Source organism: Mustela nigripes, chromosome 6 (assembly GCF_022355385.1).
Source record: "Mustela nigripes isolate SB6536 chromosome 6, MUSNIG.SB6536, whole genome shotgun sequence".
In the NCBI taxonomy this organism is placed as follows: Eukaryota; Metazoa; Chordata; class Mammalia; order Carnivora; family Mustelidae; genus Mustela; species Mustela nigripes.
Genome location: NC_081562.1, coordinates 88,154,086 through 88,179,118, shown reverse-complemented (window position 1 = coordinate 88,179,118; position 25,033 = coordinate 88,154,086). Strand labels below are relative to the sequence as shown.

The 25,033-nt window shown below is 39.6% G+C and overlaps 1 protein-coding gene across 9 annotated transcripts in view; it reads left to right on the top strand.

Moving 5' to 3' along the window:
* The window catches only part of LOC132019734 (cyclic AMP-dependent transcription factor ATF-7), an 89,955-nt gene that overhangs the window by 23,270 nt on the left and 41,652 nt on the right, over nt 1-25,033 (top strand). For 5 of the 9 annotated variants that reach the window (XM_059403247.1, XM_059403248.1, XM_059403249.1 and 2 more), the window contains exon 3: nt 5,283-5,325. The exons of the other annotated variants lie outside the window; for them this stretch is intronic. In XM_059403247.1, the coding sequence (XP_059259230.1) occupies nt 5,283-5,325 (43 nt within the window). The remainder of the gene's footprint in view (nt 1-5,282; nt 5,326-25,033) is intronic. 9 annotated transcript variants of the gene reach the window in all.

The following is a 25,033-nucleotide window of genomic DNA, read 5'->3' as shown; positions in this document are numbered from 1 at the left end:
ATTGCTTCGTATCCTCTGCCTTCATGAACATTATCCCTTAAATCTCTATTGCTTTGTAATATATGAGGCAACAAATAGCTTCTATGATTGGTTAAATGCTGGCATGCTACAAAGGTATATGTTTTATTGCCTATGTAACACAAATCTCTAGATTTTTTTCTGTTATCCCAGCCTTCCCTTTAAGTGGGCCATACTGGTATTATGGGACTCTGGATTTTTAATTCTATCCCTTTGGCAAGTATCCCTATTACCTGGCATTAGCACAAAGAAAAGAAGGAAGAATGGGTTGGTGCTGATTACTAATTCTTTATGTCAGGGGAGCATCTTGAATTGGAGAATAATAAGGAAGAAATGGCTTTGATAGGTAAATACCATTTATGGTGGTAGATACCATCTTTACATGCTTCGACAGGTGAGGGCAATTTCAGGCAAACAAATAAGCCTTTCTTCCTCACCCCCTGCCAAGAGTTTAAAAAAATTCAAATTTTTATTTAATAATTCATATTTCATTCAATAATTCATCCAGTTCCCATCTGGTAAGAGTGCCTGCATGCTGTCAGGCAGCTGAAAATACACTGCATTATACACAATTAGGCCAAATGCTAACCTTGTTTTTTGTAATAATATGTTGATTTTGCAATAACTTTCAGTCCACTCTGAGTATGCTACAGTTTTATGAATCGTTGTGATGGAAGTAGACCACCGTTATGCATCGTGTGGACAAAATTGGGACTAGGATTTTTAAGAATGTAAATATATTAAGAGCAAGGAATTAAACCTTGTTTTTAATGTCCGATCTGGCACTCTTGATATTCGCCTTTAGAAACATGTGGTTGATGATTTTAGCTTTTTATGTTACCATTATTTTTATGTTACTAAGAGCATAGTGGATTAAAAGCATCCCTGCTCTGATCTGCCAAGGGGAGGCTGTATGAACCTAATTAGAGCGATACCCAAGAAATTAGATGAAATTTTTCGGTTATTCACTCTTGTTTTCCTTGAGTATGACTTAATATTTGGAATGGGAGCCCAGAAACAGTTCTCAGAGCATTCCTGGTAGGAAAAAAAAAAAAATTCTGTATCTTTGTATCTCAGTTCTTCCTAACTCAGGAGAGAGGCTGTTTTCTACTCCCTTCTTTTATAAACTGCCGAGTTAATAATGTGCTTTCTGGATCTGAGAGCCTGTCCTTCATTAGTCCCTCTTTTGCCACCCCTGCAAAACTACGTACAGCTAGGTTGTTAACTTACAAGGTATTGTCATCATTATATAGAATTCATCATTCTCTTATCAAATAATCTTCCAGCTAATGCGGCAGATTGAAGAACAGCCAGTGTGTTCCCTCTTTCTGGTTAGCGTGTTTCTTTAATGCAGATTGACTTGCTCAGCAGTCGCATTTTGTCTGAAGCCCTTGTTAGGGCCTACTCTGTAAGTGGATTCATAACACATCTGTGTGTACATCTACAGTGCTGTATAAATAATAATAAGTAATCACCAGATGGCCTATAACTGCTCCTCTGGACCCGCTGGGTCTCTTGAAGCTGTTAGTAAAGTCTTCTGGCGTTTTGCTGGGGAAAACTTGTCATAGATTTATTTCTAAAAAAATTCAAACTCACAACTGGGTGTTTAGGACTAGATATTGCTGTCTGTGTTGTAAATATTTAACAGGCTTTGTACAATGACAAGTAAAAGCGCCATTACTAACCACACACAGTGGCTGTGGAGCTCTTCTTCCCTCCCGGCCATTTAGAAAGGAAACAAAATGCCGATAAATTGTGCATTATGAACAAGGTACAAGAGATGCTCTCTCTGGAAGCTCTTTCATAGGAGAGGAAAGAGAACTTCAATGTTCTGCTCAAAGGATGTAATGGGACAAACTTAAGCTTTTTAACCAGATGCCAGTGACTTATATTAAAATACAGTGTTCTTTTTAAATTGGATTTACAGAACAAAAGAAGCCTCTTCATTTGGAATTAGGGAAGAGCCAGGTTTTGATCTTGAGTCTTTATAACCAAATGATAAACCCCTTTGAAAGGGTTACAGTTGCAAACGTTAGTAAGCATTTAGCTTAATTTCACTTAGCCAGATCTTTAGACTTTTGGTTATGTCTAAAAATTTAAGATAGCTATTGTTTGCCAGTGTTATTTATAAAGCAGAACATCTATATTTTTGTCCGCTTTTCATTTGTTTTTGTAAAAGGGGTTACATGGTTTTTTATTGGGGAAAAAAAAAATCTTACTCTGATTTTCTGTTTATAATTTTCTGTGCTGTATTTTACTATTACTACTGTCCGTGCTCCAGTTACTGTTGTAGGATACTTGCTCAGTACAGCAATGAATATTTTAAAAAATCAAAATAGAACTTATTATCTCTAAATATTAGTGTTTTAAAATCTTTGTGTATCTTAAGATAAAAAAGGTTTCAAACAGAAATTGCATATCTGAACTCTCAAGCCTAGTTTTCTTTTGTCTGTTGAGGGTTGAATCTATTTAACCATAGAGGGTCTGTCCTATAAATCATAGCACATGGCTATTACTTTTGACTTAGAATATGTTGAAAGCTGTTTTCTTTAAAAATCTCACCTTGAAGAAATGACATATAAATTGTGAGGGAGAAATGCTGTTATTAGTAGTTTATTATAGATAGATTTTGCTTTTTAAATCCCTCAAAAATGATCAGATTAAGGATAAGATTTCAAGAAGAAAAACATTGTGGAGAAAAGATGGAAGGTTTGGGGGTTATCTCTTTGTAGTAGTGCCTTTGTGTTTTTACTTAGAAGTTTCTTTGTGCACTGAAATACACCACCTAAGATTGTGTTTTGGTAAGAATCTGGACTATTTACAATTGCCATGTGAAAGAACGAAGCGAATGAGAAAGAATTTTGAAATTAGCCCATTCCCAGTCTGACACACCAGACTGTGGCTGCTGATTCTGCCGGCAGATTAAGGAGCCGAACCAACTTCTGCTCTAAAGACCAACATTGCCAGCCCTCATTCCAGCATTTAAATCCCCTTGCTCACATCGATGATGTCGGATTTTGAGCAAACATAATTCTGTCTTTAGATCCCAGGTGGAATTTGCAATTCCCTGGGTTGAGGGAAAGAGTTCTTCCTTTTTGCCTTTGAAAAACTTGGGTAACTCTGCAGGGAAAGTCAGCAGAATAAATCTGCAGCCTTGCCGAGTCCTTTGAGTCATTGTGGAAAGCAGAGCGCTCTGTTCGGCAGTCAGTCGGCAGATTGGCTGTCAGAGTTGCAGCTCCGCTTATCAAAGACATAGTCTCTTGAAGAGCCATTTATGTTATTCCAGAGAGAATCATCCAGTGGCAAAAGGAACGCCTCCTTTCTCCTCCCAAGGGTCAGATCTGCTTTTGAGACTGGGCAATTATCCCTTGATTTTCCTGAAAAATGCCTCAATTTACCATAAAGATTGGCACCAGCACAGGTTGCAGACTTGGTTACAGTGACAAGCTCTGATTTCTTAGCCACAGGGAGAGGCATCAGGGTGACACTTGTAAGTATGCCAGAGGCTTAATGGTGGTAATTTTTCTGCCAAGTATCTCAGTACCCCTTATAAGCTTGGTTTCTCTTCTCTTTCTCCGAGGGAGATAACATTTGCTTTAGTTTTTTTGCACACCAGTCACTATAAAAATGATGTGAGAGTTGTCTCTCTCTCCTTCCCTCACTTCCTCAAGACTTTTGCCTTGTCTTTAGTTATCCTCCTGTCTAGTTTGTGATTAAGCGCTGTGGTCTCTTTTTTTACTTTTTGCCTTCTTCTTGTATAACATATCTTGGCTCTTATTAGTCATTGTACCTGGTAAGGGTTATTAACCAGTGTTTCCTCTGATTTAAAAAAAAACAACAGACTATTCTTTTTATCAGTTTTACACTTATAGAAAAATTGAGTGGAGGAATGACTAGGTGTCAGTTGGTTAAGCATTTGCCTTCATTTCAGATCATGGTCCTGGGGTCCTGGGATCGAGCCCCACCTAAGGCTCCCTGCTCAATGGGGAGTCGTCTTCTCCCTTTCCCTCTGCCCCTCTCCCCCACTTGTGCTCACTCTCTCTCTCTTACTCCTCTCTGTTAAGAAAATAAATAAAATCTTTTGAAAAAAAATTGAGTGGAAAGTACTGAGAGTTCCCATATATACTTCTTATTCTCCCCTGCTACTGTGTCTTTTTTCTTTTTTAAGGCTTGTATTTATTTATTTATTTGAGAGTGTACAAGTTGGCGGGGGGGGGGGGGGGCAGCAGAGGGAGCGGGAAAAACAAGCTTCCTCACTGAGCAGGGACCTGGGGCTTGATCCCATGTTGGGATCATGACCTGAGCCACCTAGGTGCCCCGTCCCTTCCCTCCCCCCTGCTATTTTATGTTAGTGTGGTACATTTGTTATAACTGATGAGCCAATATTGATACATTAATACTAACTGAAGTCCGCAGCTACCTTAGGGTTTAATCTTTGTGTTGTACATTCTATGGGTCTTCACAAATGTGCAATAATATGCACCCACCATTATTTATCATATAGAGTAGTTTTACTGCTCTAAAAATTCCCGTGTTCCACTTATTCATCCCTCCCTGCAGTTATCCCCAACGCTTGATAACCACTGATTTTTTTTTCTAATATACATTTAATTTTTTTTTGAGATGTATTTATTTATTTGAGAGAGAGAGAGCACGTGCAAGTGAGCTTGTGTGAGTGGGTAGAGGGGCAAAGGAAGAGAGAGAGTCCCAACCAGACTCCCTGCTGAGTGCAAAGCCCTATGCGAGGCTTCATCTCCCAGCCCTGAGATCATGACCTGAGCCAAAATCAAGAGGCAGATGTTTAACCTACTGAACCACCCAGGCACCCCACCACTGATCTTTTTACCGTCTCCATAGTTTTGTCTTTCCCAGAATGTCATATAGTTAGAATCTTGCTGTCCTCTAATTCTTTAAAGTTATGAGCAGATAACCATGTGATTAGGTATAGCTAGAGAAAGGGGAAGAGAAAATTTAATATTTAATGTCACAGCTCGAAGGTCCCTCTAAAAGTCTCAAGAATCTATCCAGGGAGATTAAGGTGGCAGCTTTTCTGATCCTCCAGAAGTCTCTCTGATGTTAAAAGATTTGACTTGCCTAGTGAGAGTTTTACTGATTCTGGGTTTTGGGAGCAAGGGTAGCATGAACATTGGACTGTATATGGGGAGTGAAGGTATTAGGGCTGAGCAAAGAAGTAGTAGAGCCCATGATCCTTTTTCCTTTGATGATGTTGAGTACAATAAAATGTCCTTTCCATTCCTCTCAAGGGCAGCCTTATATGTGACTGAAAAAAGTCAGTGCAACTTAAAGGTAAGTAAGAAAGATTCCCTGTCTTAAAGTAATCCTCTGTACTTCTACATTAGTGAAAGATTCATGTAAACTAATAAGTTACTAGAAAAGTATGGGACCTTTAGTATAAATCAGTTTAGCCACGGATGTAGTATTGGCTACACTAAGGAATAGAAGTTTGTATTTGTGTTTTGGAATAGTAGATGAGGACTGGCTTAGGTAGAATGGTTCCTGAGCAAAGGAGACGTGGCAACTTATGAGGCTGTCAAAGATAAATAGATTTACTTCTTAGTTTTGTATTGGGCTATTTCAATTTCCTTCTGTTAGAAGCTAGTTGAGAATTCTAAGTCTTAAGAAGCATCCTAATAAACACTAGAAGCAACTTAATTCTTTTTGAGATAGAAAGAGATATTTCCTCTTTGCCCTGCCCTGGAAAATTTATATTGTTAAAATATGAGGGAAGGAGACTGAACTGATCTCTCCAGTTCTAGAATTCAGGCTTCCTATCTACTTAGAATAATAACTCTCTAGTATTGGGCAAGATCTCTTTTCATAGAGATAGTGACTTTCCACCTTCTAGACTGGGCTCCAGTCTTGGCCTCAGTGGTAATTTAGTTTCCCTACTTGTTGAGCTGAATTGACTCCATGGTAAAATGAACATTAGCCTACATCAGGCTCTATAACATGATGTTCAGAATTACTGTTGATTAGTGCAGACCAGCAGCTTGGGTATACAGACCTACACACTTAGAGGAAAGGCTATGTTTATATAATGTGGAAAATTGTATTCCACCCAAGGGATTAGATGGGGGGAATGGGAGAGAACAAAATACAAAGAAAATTGTTTAACTCTATTAATGTAATAATAACAGCAGTAATGCAACAGCTAACTGAGCTCTTATGTACTGTATAAAAGTGCTTTATAGATACTACTTTATTTAATCCTAGAAATCCCCTGAAGGAGGATATAATATTATCCCTGTTGTACAGATGAGAAAGCGAAGGTTCAGAGAGACTGAATAACTTGTACAAGGCCACACGATATTTTGTGATGGAGCTATTACACAAACCCAGACTAGCCCTTTTAACTACTAGGCTAAACTGGTTTCTCATTATTCGACCTATACATGTAAATATGCTCATCTAACATGGGGGTGGGGTGGGGAGAGAGAATAAGTCGTTTTTTGGTCAGTGGTCCCAGTGCAGTCAGTAATAAACTACAGTTTATTACTATAACTGAGCTTGACTTGTACAAAAAGATAAGAATTCTTACTCACCTGAAAGGACCTCTCTGCTACTGCCTTAGCCTTAATCTGTAATGGTAATGGATTTTTAACTGCCTGGGAGTGCTGCTGAGATGTGGCTAACTCTTTCTGAGGTAAACAATCATGTTTGTAGCTTGGCCATGATTTTAAGATGGAAAGAAAATAAATTCTTGACCGGTCAGAAAGGTAGACAGAACTAGGAAATTGGGACCTAAAAATCTTGGCTTCAGCATCCTCCACTCATAGGCCCAAAGAAGCATTGTGGTGTCATCTTTGTGAATTCTAGAGTGGGTTACTTCCTGATTGACTTCCTTCTTCTCATTCTTAGTTTTATGTCTGTAAGCTCCCAGATACAAATGGCATCTTTCTTTGTGTAGTGTCATGTAATAGTGGGGCTTTGGTTTAGTGGCTGCCGTACTGATTGGTAGCAAGAGGAAATATGACTAAGGTGGGATGAGGGTATGGCTAGAAGTTGGTTAATGGTGTCCTGAGATGTGTATTCTGCCTGGTGATTGCTAGCTTGTTTATCCTCTGAATTTTTGGGCGTACAACTGCATGGAGGGTCCTACCCATGAATAATAAAATTCTTCTCTACTCAGATCTTGCATCCTCTTCTTTGATTTCATAGCCCTTCCATATGTCTGGTCTTCTTTTTCCCTTGTGTGTTAATGCTGTGGACCTCATTTATCATTAAAAGTGACACCTGTGGCTAAGTAGATACATGGAAATATTTATGTGAAATAATTTGTGATAAAAATATGTGGAAGTACACAAAGGATTGAAAGAGATTGGAGAATTTCTTGGTTGATGTTTATAGTACAAGTATTCTTTGTATATTTTGTCTGTATGTTTTATGGAAAGGCTGCTTAAAATATATATTTCCCTTCTTGATTCTGATTCTGATTCAGAATTTAGCATTCAACATCAGGAAATATCTGACTGAAGTCTTGTCTTTTCTAGCTGTGACCAAGTCAAATTCTTGGCTTCAAAGCTGAGAATGCCTTATTGGGCAAGGTCACAGACTACCAAAACGATCACTCTAGGGGTCAGAGATCTCATTTGTTTATTTTTCTGGATGCCTCTGACACGCATTTAGTTCCATGTGTATGCATGCATGTTTGTGTGTGTGTGAGTTTGTGTGTGTGTGTGTGTCTGTCTGTCTGTCTCCAGGTGTGTGTGTCCTGGCAGGAGTTCTTATAAAACTAATTGCAGAGAAAAGGTGATTTAAAGCAGCAACCTATGAAACAGAGACTACAAGCTTGATTGGTAAGAGGTTACCAGATAGATAGTAGCAGCTTAATAGGGTGGATGATTTTTTTAAAGGCCTGCATTTTTTTTAATTAAAAAAATTTTTTTTAAAGATTTTATTTATTGACAGAGAAAGCACAAGCAGGGGGTGCGTAACAGGCAGAGAGAGAGGGAGAAGCAGGCTCCATGCTGAGCAAGGAGCCCACCATGGGGCTTGATCCCAGGACCCTGGGATCAGACCTGAGCCAAAGGCAAGCACTTAACCGACTGAGGCACCCAAGTGTCCCAAAGGCCTGCATTTTAATGCTAAGTCTCAGTTACCTCCTTTTTGTGTCCCTGTTCTCAAAGTCACTGACTGGGGGGAAAAAATAACAACCAAAAACTGAACAATAAATCCGTTTATTGGCATGAGTTATTTTAGTCAAGTGAAGAGTTTTCATTGGACTTGTCAAGATCTCAGGTGTGGGGTGTAGGTGGACTTTGCTCTAGAAAACCAGAGTGAGGGGCGCCTGGGTGACTCCCGTCAGTTTAGCATCTGACTCTTGATTTCAGCTCAGGTCATGATCTCAGCGTTCTGACATCAAGCCCCACTTGGGGCTCAGTGCAACACTGCTTGGGATTCTCTCTCTCCTCCCTCTGCCACTCTCCCTACTCATGCTCTCTCTTTCTCTAAAATCAATCAATCAATCAGTCAATCTTTGGAATACTAGACTGAGCAGATAGTACTACACTTGTCACTTTAGTGAACATCATTTTTTTATACAGTGACAATCTGTGTACATTAATTTTTTATACTGTCTTAAATGTTCATAACATCAGACATTTGTCATTTTACTTCAGTTTCGGGTATTTCTTAGAAGAAGAGACCCTAGTCCACTTAGGCTGTATTGGGAGGGGACAGTAAAAGTAGTTACTCTAACATTTTCAGGGGTCTGGGTGTCTGAATTTGTTTTATAAGGCACCATATTAGATTCAACAATTTAGCTATTTCCTCTTTAGCCTTTCCTTTTCTTTCCTTTAGTTTTTGCCTAGCTAAGGCAATGCAAAAATGGAAAGGGGAGACTTGTTTCAGCATTCTTTCACTTTATATGCATTTGAAACTACAGCTAGGTAGCCTCCTTATGGAGGCTTGTACTTTGAGTTAGGCGCATGTGACTGCTCAGAGGAGAGAGAGTAGTGTGCTCATATGTAGCAGCTCTTGGCAGAGCAGTGGTTAAAGGTTTGAACATATTGTACCTTGTTGGCTCTTTCCTTAGTCCTAAGGGAGGCATTTTGCTCCTCCATAGACAGTAATCGGCTTGTCAGAGTCGAATGACTTTTTGTTTTTTCTTTATCTAGTAAAAGGCAGTGGGCTCAGCTTTCCGGGAAGCAATTTCTTCCTCCACCGCATGAACAGAAGGTCGTGGATGCTGTCTCTGAAACAAAGGGGAAGTAGTGATAGAAAAATCAGTGGCTCGGGTGTAATTGCATTGGAGCTCTGTCAAAGAGACAACAATTCTTGTTTGGAAGCTGGACTTTCTGCTATGCTGTGCTTTTCTGTCTTAGAATAATAAGCAATGAGTACAGGCTCTTTTCTGAGCACTCTGAGAATAAGCATGCATCAAGCTATTTATTTTTACTTAGTCATTTTCAACTTTTTCTAAGGCTTTATTTTTTGAGAGCCGTTATAGTTTGACAGCAGAATGGAGAAGGTACAGAGGTTGCCCTGCCCCCACAGGTCCATAGCCCCAGCCATTATTAGCATCCCCCACTAGAGTGCTGTAGTTCCTGTAACTGATGAGACTGCACTGATGCGCCATCATCACCCAGAATTTATAGTTTAGGGTTCACTCTTGGTGTCGTACCTTGACGGGTTTGGAAAAATGTATAGTGACATGTATCCATCATTATATTATCATAGAATATTTTCACTGCCCTAAAAATCCTCTGTGCTATCTTCTGTCCCCTGGCAACCACTGATCTTTGTACTGTCTTTACCATTTTGCCTATTTCAGAGAGCCATTTGGTTGGAATCATACAGTATGTAGCTGTTTCAGATTGGCATCTTTCACTTAATATGTGTTAGTAATATGCATTTAAGATTCCTCCATATTTTTTCTTGGTTTGATACCTCATTTATTTTTAGTGCTGAATAATATTCCATCATCTGGACATACCACAGTTTATTTATCCATTCACCCACTGTAGGATATTCTGGTTGCTTCCAGGTTTTGGTAATTATGAGTAAAGTTGCTATAAAAATTCATGTGCAGGTTTTTATGTGGACATAAGTTTTCAGTTGCTTTGGATAAATACCAAAGAGCATGATTTCTAGATCATATGGTAAGACTGTGTTTAGTTTTGTAAGAAACTGCCAAACCGTCTTCCAAGTGGCTGTACCATTTTGCATTTCTACTGGCAATGAATGAGAGTTCCTATTCTTTCACACCCCTGTCAGCATTCGTTGTTGTCAGTGATCTGGATGTTGGCCATTTGAATATGTATGTAGCAGGATGTCACTGTTGTTTTAATTTGTGTTTTCCTAATGATGTGTGATATGGAGCATCTTTTCATATGTATATCTTTATCCATCTATATATCTTTTTTGGTGGGCAGTCTGTTAAGGTCTTTGGCCCATTTTTAAAAATTCATTTATTTATTTGAAAGAGAGAGAGCAGGGAGCAAGCTCGGGTGGAGGGAAGGGCAGAGGGGGAGGATCTCAAGCAGACTCCCTGCTGAGTAGGGAGCCCAACAAGGGGCTTGATTCCATGACGCATGAGATAATGACTTGAGCCAAAATCATGAGTTGGATGCTCAGCCAACTGAGCAACACAGGTGCCCCTTTGTCCTTTTTTTTTTTTTTTTTAAAGAGTTAATGTTTCTTGAACACTTTTTTTTTTTTTTAAGATTTTATTTATTTGACAGAGAGAGACACAGTGAGAGAGGAAACACAAGCACAGGGAGTGAAAGAGGGAGAAGTAGACTCCCCGCCAAGCTTCCCACAAGTTTTGTGGGGCTCAAACCCAGGACCCTGGGATCATGATCTGAGCCGAAGGCAGATGCTTAATGACTGAGCCACCCAGGCACCCCTTTGACCCATTTTTTAATTGGGTTGTTTGTTTTCTTTTTATTGAGTTTTCGGAGTTTTTTGGATATATATTTTGCTTTATCAGATGTGTCTTTCACAGATATTTTCTCCCAGTGTGTGGCTTGATTTCTCATTCCCTTGATACTGACTTTCACAGAGCAGATTTTAATTTGAACAAGTCTGACATATTAATTCTTTCTTTCATGAATTGTGTGACTTTGGTATTGTATCTAAAAAGTTTATCGCCAAACCCCAAATTATCTTAAGTTTTCTTCTATGTTACCTTCAGGAGTTTTTTGTTTTGTTTTAAGTAAAGGTTCCATACCCAGCATGGAGCCCAACAAGGAGCTTGAACTCACAACCCTGAGATCAAGACCTACGCTGATATCAGGAGTCTGATGCTTAATAGACTGAGCCATGCAGGCATTGCTAACCTCTGGGAGTTTTATAGTTTGGCTTTTACATTTATGTCTGTGATCCAATTTGAGTTAATTTTTGTGGAGAGTGTAAGGTCTGTGTCTAGATTTTTTTTTTTTCTTTAGGTCCTATGAATGTCCAGTTGTCTCAGCACTATTCAGTGAAAAAGATTTTCTTTGCTCCATTGTACTGCCTTTACTCCTTTGTTAAAGATCAATTAATTTCAATTAAAATTTCACTATATTTATGGAGGGTCTACTTCTCGGCTCTCCATCCTTTCCATTGATCTTTTTGTCTGTTCTTTCACCAGTACTACATTATCTTGATTTTTTAAAAATTTTATTTATTTATTTGACAGGCAGAGATTACAAGTAGGTTGAGAGGCAGGCAGAGAGAGAGAAGGAGGAAGCAGGCTCCCTGCTGAGCCCCGATGCGGAGCTCGATCCCAGGACCCTGGGATCATGACCTGAGCCGAAGGCAGAGGCTTTAACCACTGAGCCACCCAGGCGCCCCATTATCTTGATTATTGTAGCTTTAGAGTGTATCTTGAAGTTAGTGACAGTCCATCACCGTTGTTCTCTTCCAATATTGTGTTGGGCATTCTGGATCTTTTGCCTCTCCATTTAAGCTTTTTTTTTTTTTTTTTTAATATTTTATTTATTTATTTGACAGATCACAAGTAGGCAGAGAGGCAGGCAGAGAGAGAGAGGAGGAAGCAGGTTCCTCATGAGCAGAGAGCCTGATGCGGGGCTTGATCCCAGAACCCTGAGATCATGACCTGAGCCGAAGGCAGAGGCTTTAACCCACTGAGCCACCCAGGTGCCTCTCCATTTAAGCTTTAAAATCAGGTTGTCTGTTGACATCCACAGAATAATTCACTAAGATTTTCATTGGGAGTGCATTGAATCCATAGATCAAGTTGGGTAGAACTAACATCTTGACAATATTGAGTATTCCTGTCCATGAACATGGAATGTCTTGCCATTTATTTTAGATTTTCTGTGATTTCATTCATCAGAGTTTTGTAATTTTCCTCAGAGGGATCTTATACATATTTTGTTAGATTTATACCTAACTATTTCAGTTTTAGGGATGCTAATGTAAATGGCATTATGTTTTTAATTTCAAATTTTACTTGTTCATTGATGGTATATTAAAAAAAAAAAAAAGTTGAGGGTGCCTGGGTGACTCAGTCAGTTAAGCCACTGCCTTAGGCTTTGGGCATGATCTTGGGATTCTGGGATTGAGCCCCACGTCTGGCTCCCCACTCAGCAGGGAGTCTGCTGCTTCCTTTCCCTCTGCCCATCCCCCTGCTCTCTCTCTCTCTCAAAAAAAAAAAAAAAAAAAAAGTTGAAGGGCTCCTGGGTGACTCAAGCATTTGGGTGTCTCACTCTTGATTTTGGTTCAGGTCACAATCTCAGGGTCATGATATTGAGCCCCATGTTGGGCTCCATGCTCAGTGGGGAATTTGCTTGGGATTCTTTCCCTCTCTTTCTCCCTCTCCTCCTCCCCCGACTCATGCTTGCTTTCTTTTTTCTCTTTTAAAATAAATAAATCTTGGGTGGTTCAGTTACTGAGCGTCTGCCTTCAGCTCAGGTCATGATCCCAGGGCTCTGGGATTCAACCCCGGGATTGGGCTCCCTGCTCAGTAGGGAGCCTGCTTCTCTCTCTGCCTCCTGCTTCCCCTGCCTGCCACTCTCCCTGCTTGTGCTCTCTCTCTCTCTCTCCATCAAATAAATAAATAAAAATCTTATTTAAAAGAAAGAATTTAAAATAAATCTTTTTAAAAAGCAGTTGACTTTTGTATATTAACCTTGTATCCTGCAACTTTACTGTAATCACTTATTAATTATAGGGATTTTTGTTGATTCTTTTGGATTTTCTACATAGATGATTATGCCATCTGCCAACAAAGATAGTCTTATTTCTTCCTTCCCAGTCTGCATACCTTTTACTTCCTTTTCTTGTCTTACTGCATTAGCTAGGACATCCAGTACAATGTTGAAAAGTAGTGAGAAGAAACATCCTTCCCTTGTACCCGATCTTAGTGAGAAAGCTTCAAGTTTCTCAACGTTAAGTATGATGTTAGCTGTACATTTTTTTTAGAGATGTTCTTTTATCAAGTTGAGGAAGTTCTTCTCTCTTCTTAGTTTGCTGAGGGTTTTTATCATTGTGTAGGGTTTTACCAAATATTTTTTCTGCATCCACTCATATGATCATGTGATTTTTCTTCTTTAGCCTGCTGATGTAATAGATTACATGAACCATCCTTGCATACTTGGGATAAATCTCACTTGGTTGTGATGTGTAATTCTTTTCAACATTCTTGGGTTTTATTATCTTGTTTAGGATTTTTTTTAAAGATTTATTTATTTATCAGGGCGCCTGGGTGGCTTAGTCGTTAAGCATCTGCCTTCGGCTCAGGTCATGATCCTAGTGTCCTGGGATTGAGCCCCGCATCAGGTTCCTTGCTTGGCAAGAAGCCTGCTTCTCCCTCTCTCTCTGCTGTTACCCTGCTTGTCTTCCCTCTCTTGCTGTGTCTCTGTCAAATAAATAAATAAAATCTTAAAAAAAAAAAAAAAGGATTTATTTATCTTAGAGCACGCATGTGCATGCATGAGTTGGGGCAGCATGCTTAAGGAAAGGAGAGAGAATCCTTAAGCAGATTCCCCACTGAGTGTAGAGCAAGTATGGGCCTAATTCCAGGATCCTGAGATCATGACCTGCTAATGTTGAGGATTTTTGAATTCATGTTCATGAGTGACATTGGTTTGTGGTTTCTTTTCTTTTTCTCTTTTTTTTTAAAGATTTAGTTTTTTAAAAAGATTTTATTTATTTATTTATTTGAGAGTGCTCAAGCAGGGGGAGGAACAGAGGGAAAGGGGCAAGCAGACTCTGTGCTGAACGCAGAGCCTGATGTGAGGCTCAATCCCCGGACCCTGAAATAATGACCTGAGCCAAAATCAAGAGTCACACTTTACCAGCTGAGCCACCCAGGTGCCTCTGACCCCTTTATTATTATGTAATGCTCCTTTTTATTCCTGTTAATGTTCCTGGCCAGAAGTCTGAAATCAAGGTGTGAGCAGAGTAATCTCTCTGGAGGCACTCATGAGAATCCTTTCCTTGCCTCTTCCAACTTCTGGTGGCTGCTGGCATTTGGGGGGTTATGGCCACATCACTCCAGTCTCTGCTTTTGTCTTAACGTCACCTTCTCCTCTTTGTGTGTATCTCCCTTTGCTTTTCTCTTACAAGGAACTCTGTGATGGCATTGAGGGCCTAGGTGCATCATTCAGGATAACCTCTTCATATCAAAATCCTCAGTTTAATCATCATATAGGTAATGTGGGATCTAGGAATTAGGACGTGGACATATCTTTGGGAGATGTTAGGGGTTGAACTGTATCCCCTAAAATTCACATGTGGAAATGCTAGCCCCAAATATCTTAGAATGTGACCTTATTTGGAAATAGGATTGTTGTAGATACAATTAGTTAATATGAGATCATATTAGAGTAGGTTGGACCCATGATCCAGTATAATTGGTGTCATTATAAATGGAGAAAATTGGACACAGATGTGCAGCCAGGGAGGACACCGTGTAAAGATTGGAGTTATGCTACCACAAACCAAGGACACCAGAGATTGCTAGAAAACTATCAGAAGCTAGGAGGTGAGCATGGAACAGATTTTCCCTCACATCTTCAGAAGGAACCAGCTGTGCTGACACCTTGATTTCAGACTTCTGACCTGTAGAATTGTGGGACAATAAATTTGTTGTTTTAGGGCAGCTCCAGCAAACTAAAATGGGAACCATTCTCAGCCTACCACACTATGGTTGAAATCTGTTATTTGCTATAGTGAGTTGTTACCAAGAAGTGAGGACAAGGAGTACCAGAGTCTTCATTTATCCCTAACATCCATCAGTATGCTTAATGGCCTTTGTATTTATCCTTTTTCTCCTCTTTTCCCTTAACAGATGGGGCTGTTGTAATGTGATATGAAGGTTAATAGGATCCCATTAGCACCTCCTGGTTTGTCTACATTCTGATATAATAGGATGGGAGGTTTCTATATAATTGAAACAATTTGTTACCATTTTAGACCAGAATCAAAAATTGAATATGGGTTTTCACAAATGTCTAGTGAGAGATCTGGTGCACACAAAGGATCTGTTGTAAGAATAAAAAAGTCAAGACATTTCCCTTTGTGTATTTTGCCAGGTATCTAACCTTGAGTAAGACTGGGGACAGGTTTCCAAAATTAGCCCATGAATAATTTTCTCAGTTCAGTCAGACTCCTGTTAGCTTTTGTGGGTTCAATTTAAAAAAAAAAAATACTTGGATATCTGCAGTGTGCTACACACCATGCTAGATACTAGTGACAGAAAGATGTATCAAAGTATTCACTGTCTCATAAGCGAGTCAGACACATAAAAATGTAATTACATTATAGTATGATAAATGTAATAATACAAGTATTTGCAAGTTCAGAGAGCTCTGGTAGACATCAGGGAAGGTTTCCTGGAAGAGGTGATGTTTTAACCGGTTTAGAAAAAGATAAAAAAAAAATTACCAAAAATTTTTTTTTGCCAGATGGAGAAGATAGAGATGAATGTTAGAGAGAAGAATATCCCAAACATAAGAGAACAGCAGACACAAAAGAATGAAACAGCATGGTGTGTTCAGAGAAACTGCAGGTAGCTTGATATTGATGGAGCACAGATTGTGATGAGGCTGGGAAGGTTAGCAGGGGCAGTTTCCCCAGCACCTGATGTTGCTGCTGTAGTGGATAACTATAATAGTCTCGAAGCGTGTGGATAAGTGTGACTCTTAGGCAGCATAGGTTCCATTTTGCCCCTCCCTGCCTGCATTCTTTCTTATTTATTTATTTATTTATTTAAGATTTTATTTATTTATTTGACAGAGAGATCACAAGCAGGCAGAGAAGCAGGCAGAGGAGAGGGGGAAACAGACTCCCCCCAAAGAGAGAGCCCAATGCAGGGCTCGATCCCAGGACCCTGAGACCATGACCTGAGCTGAAGGCAGCCAGGTGCCCCCTGCATTCTTTTAATGTAGACCTCTATTCATTGGCCAGCAGTCCAAAAAAATACCTTGTATGGGTTAAAAAAAAAAAAAAATCAACATATAAGGAGTTTCCTATTTGCTTGGTTTTATTTCAAAGCTTTCCAAGTTATACACAAAGATAATCAGCTGAATGTATCAGTAACTCAAGGTTAAGGCTTTCTTTCTGCATCAAATTAAGGAGGCAAGGCAGAATCAGTGCATTTCACAAGTTCCCGGCTTATTCAAGAGACTTGCCAAACCATTTGAATCTTTGTCTATTTCTTTACTAGCATGTAACCTTTTCTGTAGTCATTAAAGCTCTGGACAGTTAAACTTAGTTTGTTTGAAACAAAAACACATTGCTGCATTTTGGAATTACTTTTGAATGGTTGAGTGTAATCCTCTAAGCTTGCCCCAGCCATTGAAACACTCAAAGTTTTGAAGACTGAAGTATCTACATCTCTTTCTCCTTCCCTTTCTCTTCTACCCTTGTCCTTTCCTCCTTTCCTCTCTTTCTCTCTCTCCTTTTCTCTGTCCCACTTTCTCTCTTTCAGGTTCAGTTTTTCTTTTGACTGAACTGTTAGAATACCAAGTTGTATTTAAGTCCTTAAAGGGGCAGAATTTTTAGCTATTTTAGTCTCTGTAGTGTGATTCATAGTACATTGCTCTGCTGAGCTCATTGTAAGCATTCAGAATCTCCTGTATTATTACCAAGAAATGTTTAGAGTATTCTTTTTGCATAATGAAATTTTCATCAGCCCCAGAGAAAACCGAAATGTAGTAAATTATCCCAGCTTTGATGGTTAAGAGCCACACTGTTCACACTGTATGTTTGTCTTTCCCACCCATGTCTAAGATCAGGCACAACAACACTAACTGTGTGGCAGAATAGATGTGATGTCTTATTTAAAATAGAAGTGACGTCTTATTCAAGGGCTCTGTACCTAATAATATCCTGATAAGAATTTGGGAAGAGAGATGAGATTGAAAAACACAAATGTGTGATGTCCAAAAGAACTTACAGGGCTGTGTGATAATCATTTTGACCCAGAAAGCTTTCCTTGCTTTGTTAAGAACTAAAGTTATTCCTTTGGGAAGTTTAATAGTACCCCAGCTAAGCAGATACGTTTGAGAAGTAGAATACTATAAGATCTACCATTAGGCAGGAGCTATGGAGAAAGCAATTAGCTGTGTTAACTGACACAGTTCCAAGCCCTGCTGAATTGCTGCTGGGATTTCTCTGCTCCTAGGCACTGGTCCTTTAAAGTTTGTTGAGCATAAGGGGCACCTGGATGGCTCTGTTGGTTAAGGTTGATTAAGTGGTTAAGCATCCGACTCTGGATCTCAGCTCAGTTCTTGATCTCCGGGTTGTGAATTCAGCCCCCACATTGAAAAAAAAAAGTCGAACATTTAATCCATCCAAGTAAGTCACCACTATCTAAAGAAAGGTAATGGGTCTGTTGTTCATGCTTAAGCACAGTTCCCAAGAGTGCCCTGGAGTTTAATGTACAGCCAGCCATTATGTATTTGAGGGAGAAACAGGAATAAAAGAAGATGTGGGTCAACCTAAACCTCCATATGTTACTGAAGAGGATCTTTAACTGCCTCGGGTTCAAGAGCAACATGACAAGGTGCTTCTCTCTTACCATTTTGTCCTTCCCTAAAGCCGGAACAAATGTATAGCCCTTGTTTGTAAGAATCCTGTGGCAATAGGTGATGATGAGATGAAGTGATTTATTGGTATACTATGCGAAAGTGAAAATGCAGTTCTGCTTTAAGGTACAGCTGATAAATATTCATGAAGATGTGGAATGAGATACTGTCTTCCTTGTTCCATTTTCAAGTTCCTTAATAGAAAATGAGGAAGAATCTATATATCCTGAAATTTATCATATATGTTAGAAATGGTTTCAGCTGCAGCTACTTCCTATAGCTTCAAACTTTGTGAACACTTGTAACGTAAGAAGTCGAGAATTAAGACTGTTTGAGCAGCTGAACAAGGTTATTGAGGACCTGAGTTCTTTCTGCCTTTCAGCTCCACCATTTTTAGCCTTTACCTTTTAGTCTCAAGTTTGTTGCCTCAGTCAAGGATGAGCAACGAAAGAAAAGAAGTAGCACCAGGAAATTTCCTCTTTTAGTTTTCTCTTTATAAGGAAACAAAAGTGTTCCCAGAAGTTCAGTCTTTTATCCCAGCCCCCAGTGGATTTCTGTGGCCTAAACTGTGTGACCACTTTAATCCTACCTGCATGGGAGGCTGAGGAAGTGAGTATCTGGCTTTTCTGCGTTTATAGTGGGAAGCAAACAAGGGAGAAGGGTTGGGAATGGAGAATTGGGTTAAGAAACCAATAGTGTCTTCCTCAAACCTATTACCTCTTCCCCTGTCTCTGCTCCACTGCCACCCCCTTTCACCAGACAGTCCAATATGTAAGGCATTAATTGACAGTAGTCTTTTCGGGATCTCAGAGTCTAATAAGCAAGCGATATAGATTTCCAGTTTTAAAGTCCTTGGATCCAGGATTTAATTATGGCCTTACTGGAAAAAGTCACAGGGAATATTATTGAAAGGAAAGGGATTCTGGGAAGGTGGCAGAGTAGGAAGCACCAGGAATTGGTCTCCCCTCCCAGACAACAGTTACACTGGCAGAATCTGTCTGATAAAAGTATTCGGGAATTCTGGAGTCTGTTAAAGGCTTATAACTTATAGGGGGAAAGGATTAGAAGGTAAACTGTGGTTAAGTTAAATCAATTTCTGTGCTCAGCACAGTAGTAGCTATTCTCCCCCACCCCCAGGCAGGAGCCAGGCAGCTGTGCATGTGTTCTTGGAGCAGCTTATACATAGCATATAGGAGCTAGAATGGTCAGAAAGAACCCTGTCTTCCAAATATCAGATTGCTGCTCTGATTATTCATTGGTGCTCCTGATGTCAGAGGTGTAGACAGAGAGGTAGGTAGCCATTTTTATTGCACCTCCCCTCATTGTTGCAAGTGCTTCTCCATCTGGCTGAAGTGACTTCCAAGGGGTTTAAAAGGCCTGCACCGCTCCTGCCCACTTTATTCTTCATTTTTCTCCCTTTTGGGAGCCAGACGTTACAGACTAAGGTCCTCAGAAACAACTGCATATATAAGAAAATTAGAAAATGAGTGTGTGAGTCCAGGGAAAGGCTCAGAAAAGACCTAAGAAGATAGTAAGTTTATGCCTCAGTCTGATCCTCAGCACAGAGACACCCTACATCACCCTACACCAACACTGAAACAATAATAAAAATTAGCAAGGCTTGGGGAAGGGGTAGAATCTGATTTTCAGAGTTACTACTTTATTAAATCGCTTCAAATGCCCAGTTTCGGGGGCACCTGGTTGGCTCAGTCAGTGGAGCATGCAACTTGATCTCAAGGTTTTAAGTTTGATTCCCATGTTGAGTATAGAGATTACTTAAAAATAAAATCTTAGGAGACGCCTGGGTGGCTCAGTGGGTTAAAGCCTCTGCTTTCAGCTCAGGTCATGATCCCAGGGTCCTGGGATCGAGCCCCCACATCAGGCTCTCTGCTCTGCAGGGACCTGCTTCCCTTCCTTTCTCTCTGCCTGCGTCTCTGCCTACTTGGGATCTCTGTCTGTCAAATAAATAATAAATAAAATCTTAAAAAAATAAAATAAAATCTTAGAGGTGCCTGGGTGGCTCAGTTGGTTAAGTGTCTGTCTTTGGCTTGGGTTGTGGTCCTGGGATCCTGGGATTGAACCCTATGTCTGGCTTCCTGCTCAGCAGTGGACCTGCTTCTCCCTTTCCCTCTGCCTGCCATGCCCCCTGCTTGTATTCTCTTACTCTCTCTCTCAAATAAATAAAATATTTAAAACAAATAAATAAAAAATAAAATCTTAAATAAATAATTCCCAGTGTTGAAGGAAAAAATAAATTAACTGAAACTCCCTGAAAAAGACCTGATAGCAGATCTACTAGACAAAAACTTTAAAACAACTGTCTTAAAGATATTCAAAGAACTAGGGACGCCTGGGTGGCTCAGTTGGTTAAGCGGCTGCCTTCGGCTCAGGTCATGATCCCAGCGTCCTGGGATTGAGTCCCACATCAGGCTCCTTGCTCGGCAGGGAGCCTGCTTCTCCCTCTGCCTCTAGCCTGCCACTCTGAAGCCTGTGCTTGCGCTCTGTATCTCTCTCTCTCTCTAACAAATAAATAAAAATCTTTAAAAAAAAAAAAGGATATTCAAAGAACTAAAGGAAGTGTAGCCAACGTTAAGAAAACAGTGTGTGAATAAAATGGAAACATCAACAAGGAGATAGAAAATCTAAAAAGAAACCAAAACGAAACACCGGAACTAAAAAGTACAATAACTGAAATGAAAAATTTAGTAGAGGGATTTGAAGGTAGATTTGAGCAAGCAGAAGAAAGAATCTGCAAACTTGAAGATAGGATATAAAAGTTATCAAGTGTGAGGAACAGAAAGTAATAAGATTGAAGAAAAGCAAACAGACCTAGAGGACCTATATGATGCACTGAAGTAGACCAACATACACATTGTGGTAGTCCCAGAAGAAGAGAGAGAGAGAGGAGCAGGGGGAATATTTGAGGAGATAATGGGTGAACACTTTCTGAATCTGATGAAAGACATGACTTGAAACATGCAAGACACTCAACAAACTGCAGGTAAGATGAACTCAAGGGGACTCAGACCAAGACACATTATAAATAAACTTTGAAAAGACAAAGATAGAGAGAATCTTGAGAACAGCAAAAAGGAAGTGAAAAGGAAGTGAATTATCACATACAAAGGATCCTCCATAATATTATCAGATTTCTTTTTTTTTTTTAAAGATTTTATTTTTTTATTTGAGAAAGAGCACAAGCAGAGGGAGGAACAGAGGGAGAGGGAGAAGCAGACTCCCTGCAGAGCAGGAGTCCAGTACAGGGCTCGATCCCAGAACTCCAGGATCATGACCTGAACTGAAGGCAAATGCTTAACAAATGAGCCACCCAGGTGCCCCTATTATCAGATTCCTGATGAGAAACTTTGGAAGTCAGAAGACAGTGGGATGATATATGTGAAGTGCTAAAGGAAAACAACTGCCAATCAAAAATCTTATATCCAGCAAAACTGACCTTCAGAAGTGAGGGAGGGGTGCCTGGCTGGCCCAGTAACTGAAATTCATCTCTCTTGATCTTGTGGTTGTGAGTTCAAACCCCACATTAGGTGTAGAGATTACTTAAAAATAAAATCTTTAAAAACAAAAAACAAAAGTGAGAGAGAGGGGCGCATGGGTGACCCAGTGGGTTAAAGCCTCTGCTTTCAGCTAAGGTCATGGTCCCAGGTTCTTGGGATCGAGCCCCGCATCGGGCTCTCTGCTCAGCGGGAAGCCTGCTTCCTCCTCCTCTCTCTCTCTGTCTCTCTGCCTGTCTCTGCCTACTTGAGATCTCTGTCAAATAAATAAATTAAATCTTCAAAAAAATTTTTTACAATTAAAAAATTTTTAAAAGTGAGAGAGAAATTACAATATTCCCAGATCATTTATACTGAAGGAGTTAATGACCATTAGACCTACCTCAAAAGAAATGCTTGAGGGAGTCCTGAAAGGTGAAAGGATTCTAGTCAGTATCCCAAATTACAAAAAATCCATTTACAATTGCATCAAAAAGAATAAAAAACTTGGTAATTAGGGGCGCCTGGGTAGCTCAGTGGGTTAAAGCCTCTGCCTTCGGCTCAGGTCATGATCCCAGGGTCCTAGGATCGAGCCCCGTGTCGGGCTCTCTGCTCAGCGGGGAGCCTGCTTCCTCCTCTCTCTCTGCCTGCCTCTCTGCCTCCTTGTGATTTCTGTCTGTCAAATAAATAAATAAATTTTAAAAAAAACTTGGTAATTAACTTAAGGAGGTGAAAGACTTAGTGAAAACTGCAAAAGAGTGCTGAAAGAATTTAAAGAAGATGTAAAGAAGAAGATTTAAAGAGTTTAAAGAAGATGTAAATAAATGGAAACACATCCTAGGGCGACTGAGTGGCTCAGTTGGTTAAGCATCTGCTCAGGTCATGATCCCAGGGTGCTGCGATGTAGCCCGATGCTGGGCTCTCTGCCTGATGGGCAGTCTGCTTCTCCCTCTCCCTTTGTCTGCCACTCCCTCTGCTTGTTCTCTTGCTCTCTCTCTCAAATAAATAAAATCTTTAAAAAAAAAAAAAAATGGAAACACATCCCATGTCACGGATTGGGAGATTTAATATTATTGAAATATCAGAACTACCCAAAGCAATAAGGTTCAATGCAGTGTCTGTCAAAATCCCAATAACATTTTTTATTAGTAGAAAACCCATCCTAAAATTCGTATATAATCTCAAGGGACCCTGAATAGCCAAAGCAATCTTGAAAAAGAACAAAATTGGAGAACTCACACTTCCTAATTTCAAAACTTAGTACAAAGCTATAGTAATCAAGAGGTGCCTGGGTGACTCAGTCGGTTAAGCCTCTGCCTTTGGCTCAGGTCATGATCTTAGGGTCTTGGGATCGAGCCCCACATTGGGCTCCCTGCCTCTCTGCCTACTTGTGATCTCTTCTCTCTCTCTGTCAAATAAATAAATAAAATCTTAAAAAAGAAAAAAAAGCTACCGTAATCTAAACACTGTGATATTGGCATAAAAACAGACATATAGGCCATTGGAATTGAATAGAGATACCAAAAATAATTCCTCACATATACAGCCAAATGATTTTTGAGGAGGCTGTCAGGACCATTCAGTGGAAAAAGAACGGTCTTTTTAAGAAATGGTGCTGGGAAAACTAGATCTCCACATGCAAAAGAATAAACTTGGACACCTCCCTAACACTATATATAAAATTTAAGTCAAAATGGATCAGGGACCTAAATGTAAGACCTAAAACAGTAAACTCTTAGAAGAAAACATAGGACAAAAGTTTCATGATACTGGGTTTGGCAATGATTTCTTGGAAAAGAAAAAATAGACACATTGAATTTCATTAAAATTTTAAAAATTTTGTGCATTTAAAGACACTGTCAAGGGTGCCTGGCTGGCTCAGTTGGTAGATCATGTGACTCTTTTTTTTTTTTTTTAAGATTTTATTTATTTATTTGACAGAGAGAGATCACAAGCAGGCAGAGAGGCAGGCAGAGAGAGAGAGAGAAGGAAGCAGGCTCCCTGCCGAGCAGAGAGCCCGATGTGGGACTTGATCCTAGGACCCCGAGATCATGACCTGAGTCGAAGGCAGTGGCTTAACCTACTGAGCCACCCAGGCGCCCCGATCATGTGACTCTTGATCTGTTATCATGATCAACAGTTGAGTCTTGATCTCTCATGATCAAGAGAGGGGCTCATGAGTTTGAACCCCGTGTTGGGCAGGGAGCCTACTTAAAAAATAATAATAAAATTTTTTTTAAAAAGACACTGTCAGAGGTGGGTAGGTTGATGGGTTAAATAGTTCATTGGGATTAAGGAGGGCACTTGTGGTGAGCACGGGGTGTTGTAGGGAAGTATTTAATTGTTATGTTGTACATGTGAAACTAATATTACGCTCTATGTTACCTAACTGGAATTTGAATAAGAACTTAAAAAAAAAACACGCAAATTACATACAAATAAAAAATAAATGACATCTTTTTTTTTTTAAATGACATATCTTAAAAAAAAACGAGACACCATCTACAGTATAAAAAGACAACCTACACAATAGGAGAAAACATTTATAAATCATATATCTGATAAGGGATTAATACCCAGAATATATAGAGAGCTCTGAAACTCAAGAGCAAAACAACTTGATTGAAAAACAAGGACTTAAATACATTTCTACTAAAAAGATACACAGATGGCTAATGAGCACATGAAAAAATGCTAAACATTACTAATCATTAGAGAAATGCAAACCAGAACTACAGTGAAATACCACTTTACCCCCATTAAGATGGCTACTTTAAAACAAACAGAAAAGAACAAGTGTTGACAAGGATGTGGAGAAATCGGAACCCTTGTACATTATTGATGGGAATATAAAATGGTATAGCCAATGTGGAAAACAGTATAGTGATTACTTAACAAATTAAAAATAAAATTATCATATGATCCAGCAATTCTACTTCTAGGTATATACCCAAAAGAATTCAAGAGATTCAATTGGAGATATTTTTTTTTTAAGATTTTATTTATTTGACAGAGATCACAAGTAGGCAGAGAGACAGGCAGAGAGTGAGGAGGAAGTAGGCTCCCCACTGAGCAGAGAGCCTGATGTGGGGCTTGATCCCAGGACCCTGAGATCATGACCTGAGCTGAAAGCAGAGGCTTTAATACACTGAGCCACCCAGGCACCCCTGGAGAGATCTTTCTTGAAGAGATATTTATACACCCATATTTATAGCAGCATTATTCACAATAGCTAAAATGTGGAAACAACCCAAATGTCCATCATTGACTGATGAAGAGATAAACAGAATGTGGTATATACATACAATGGGATATTATTTAGCCTTAGAAAGGACGGAAATTCTACAGTATACTACAACACGAATGAACTTTGAAGACCTGCTAAGTGAAGTAAGTCACAAAAAGACAAATCCTCCACTTATATGAGTTACTTAGTGTAGTCAACATCATAAAGACAGAAAGCATCATGGTGGTTAACAGGGGCTGGGGAAAGGGGCAATGGGAAGTTATTGTTTAGTAGGTCTA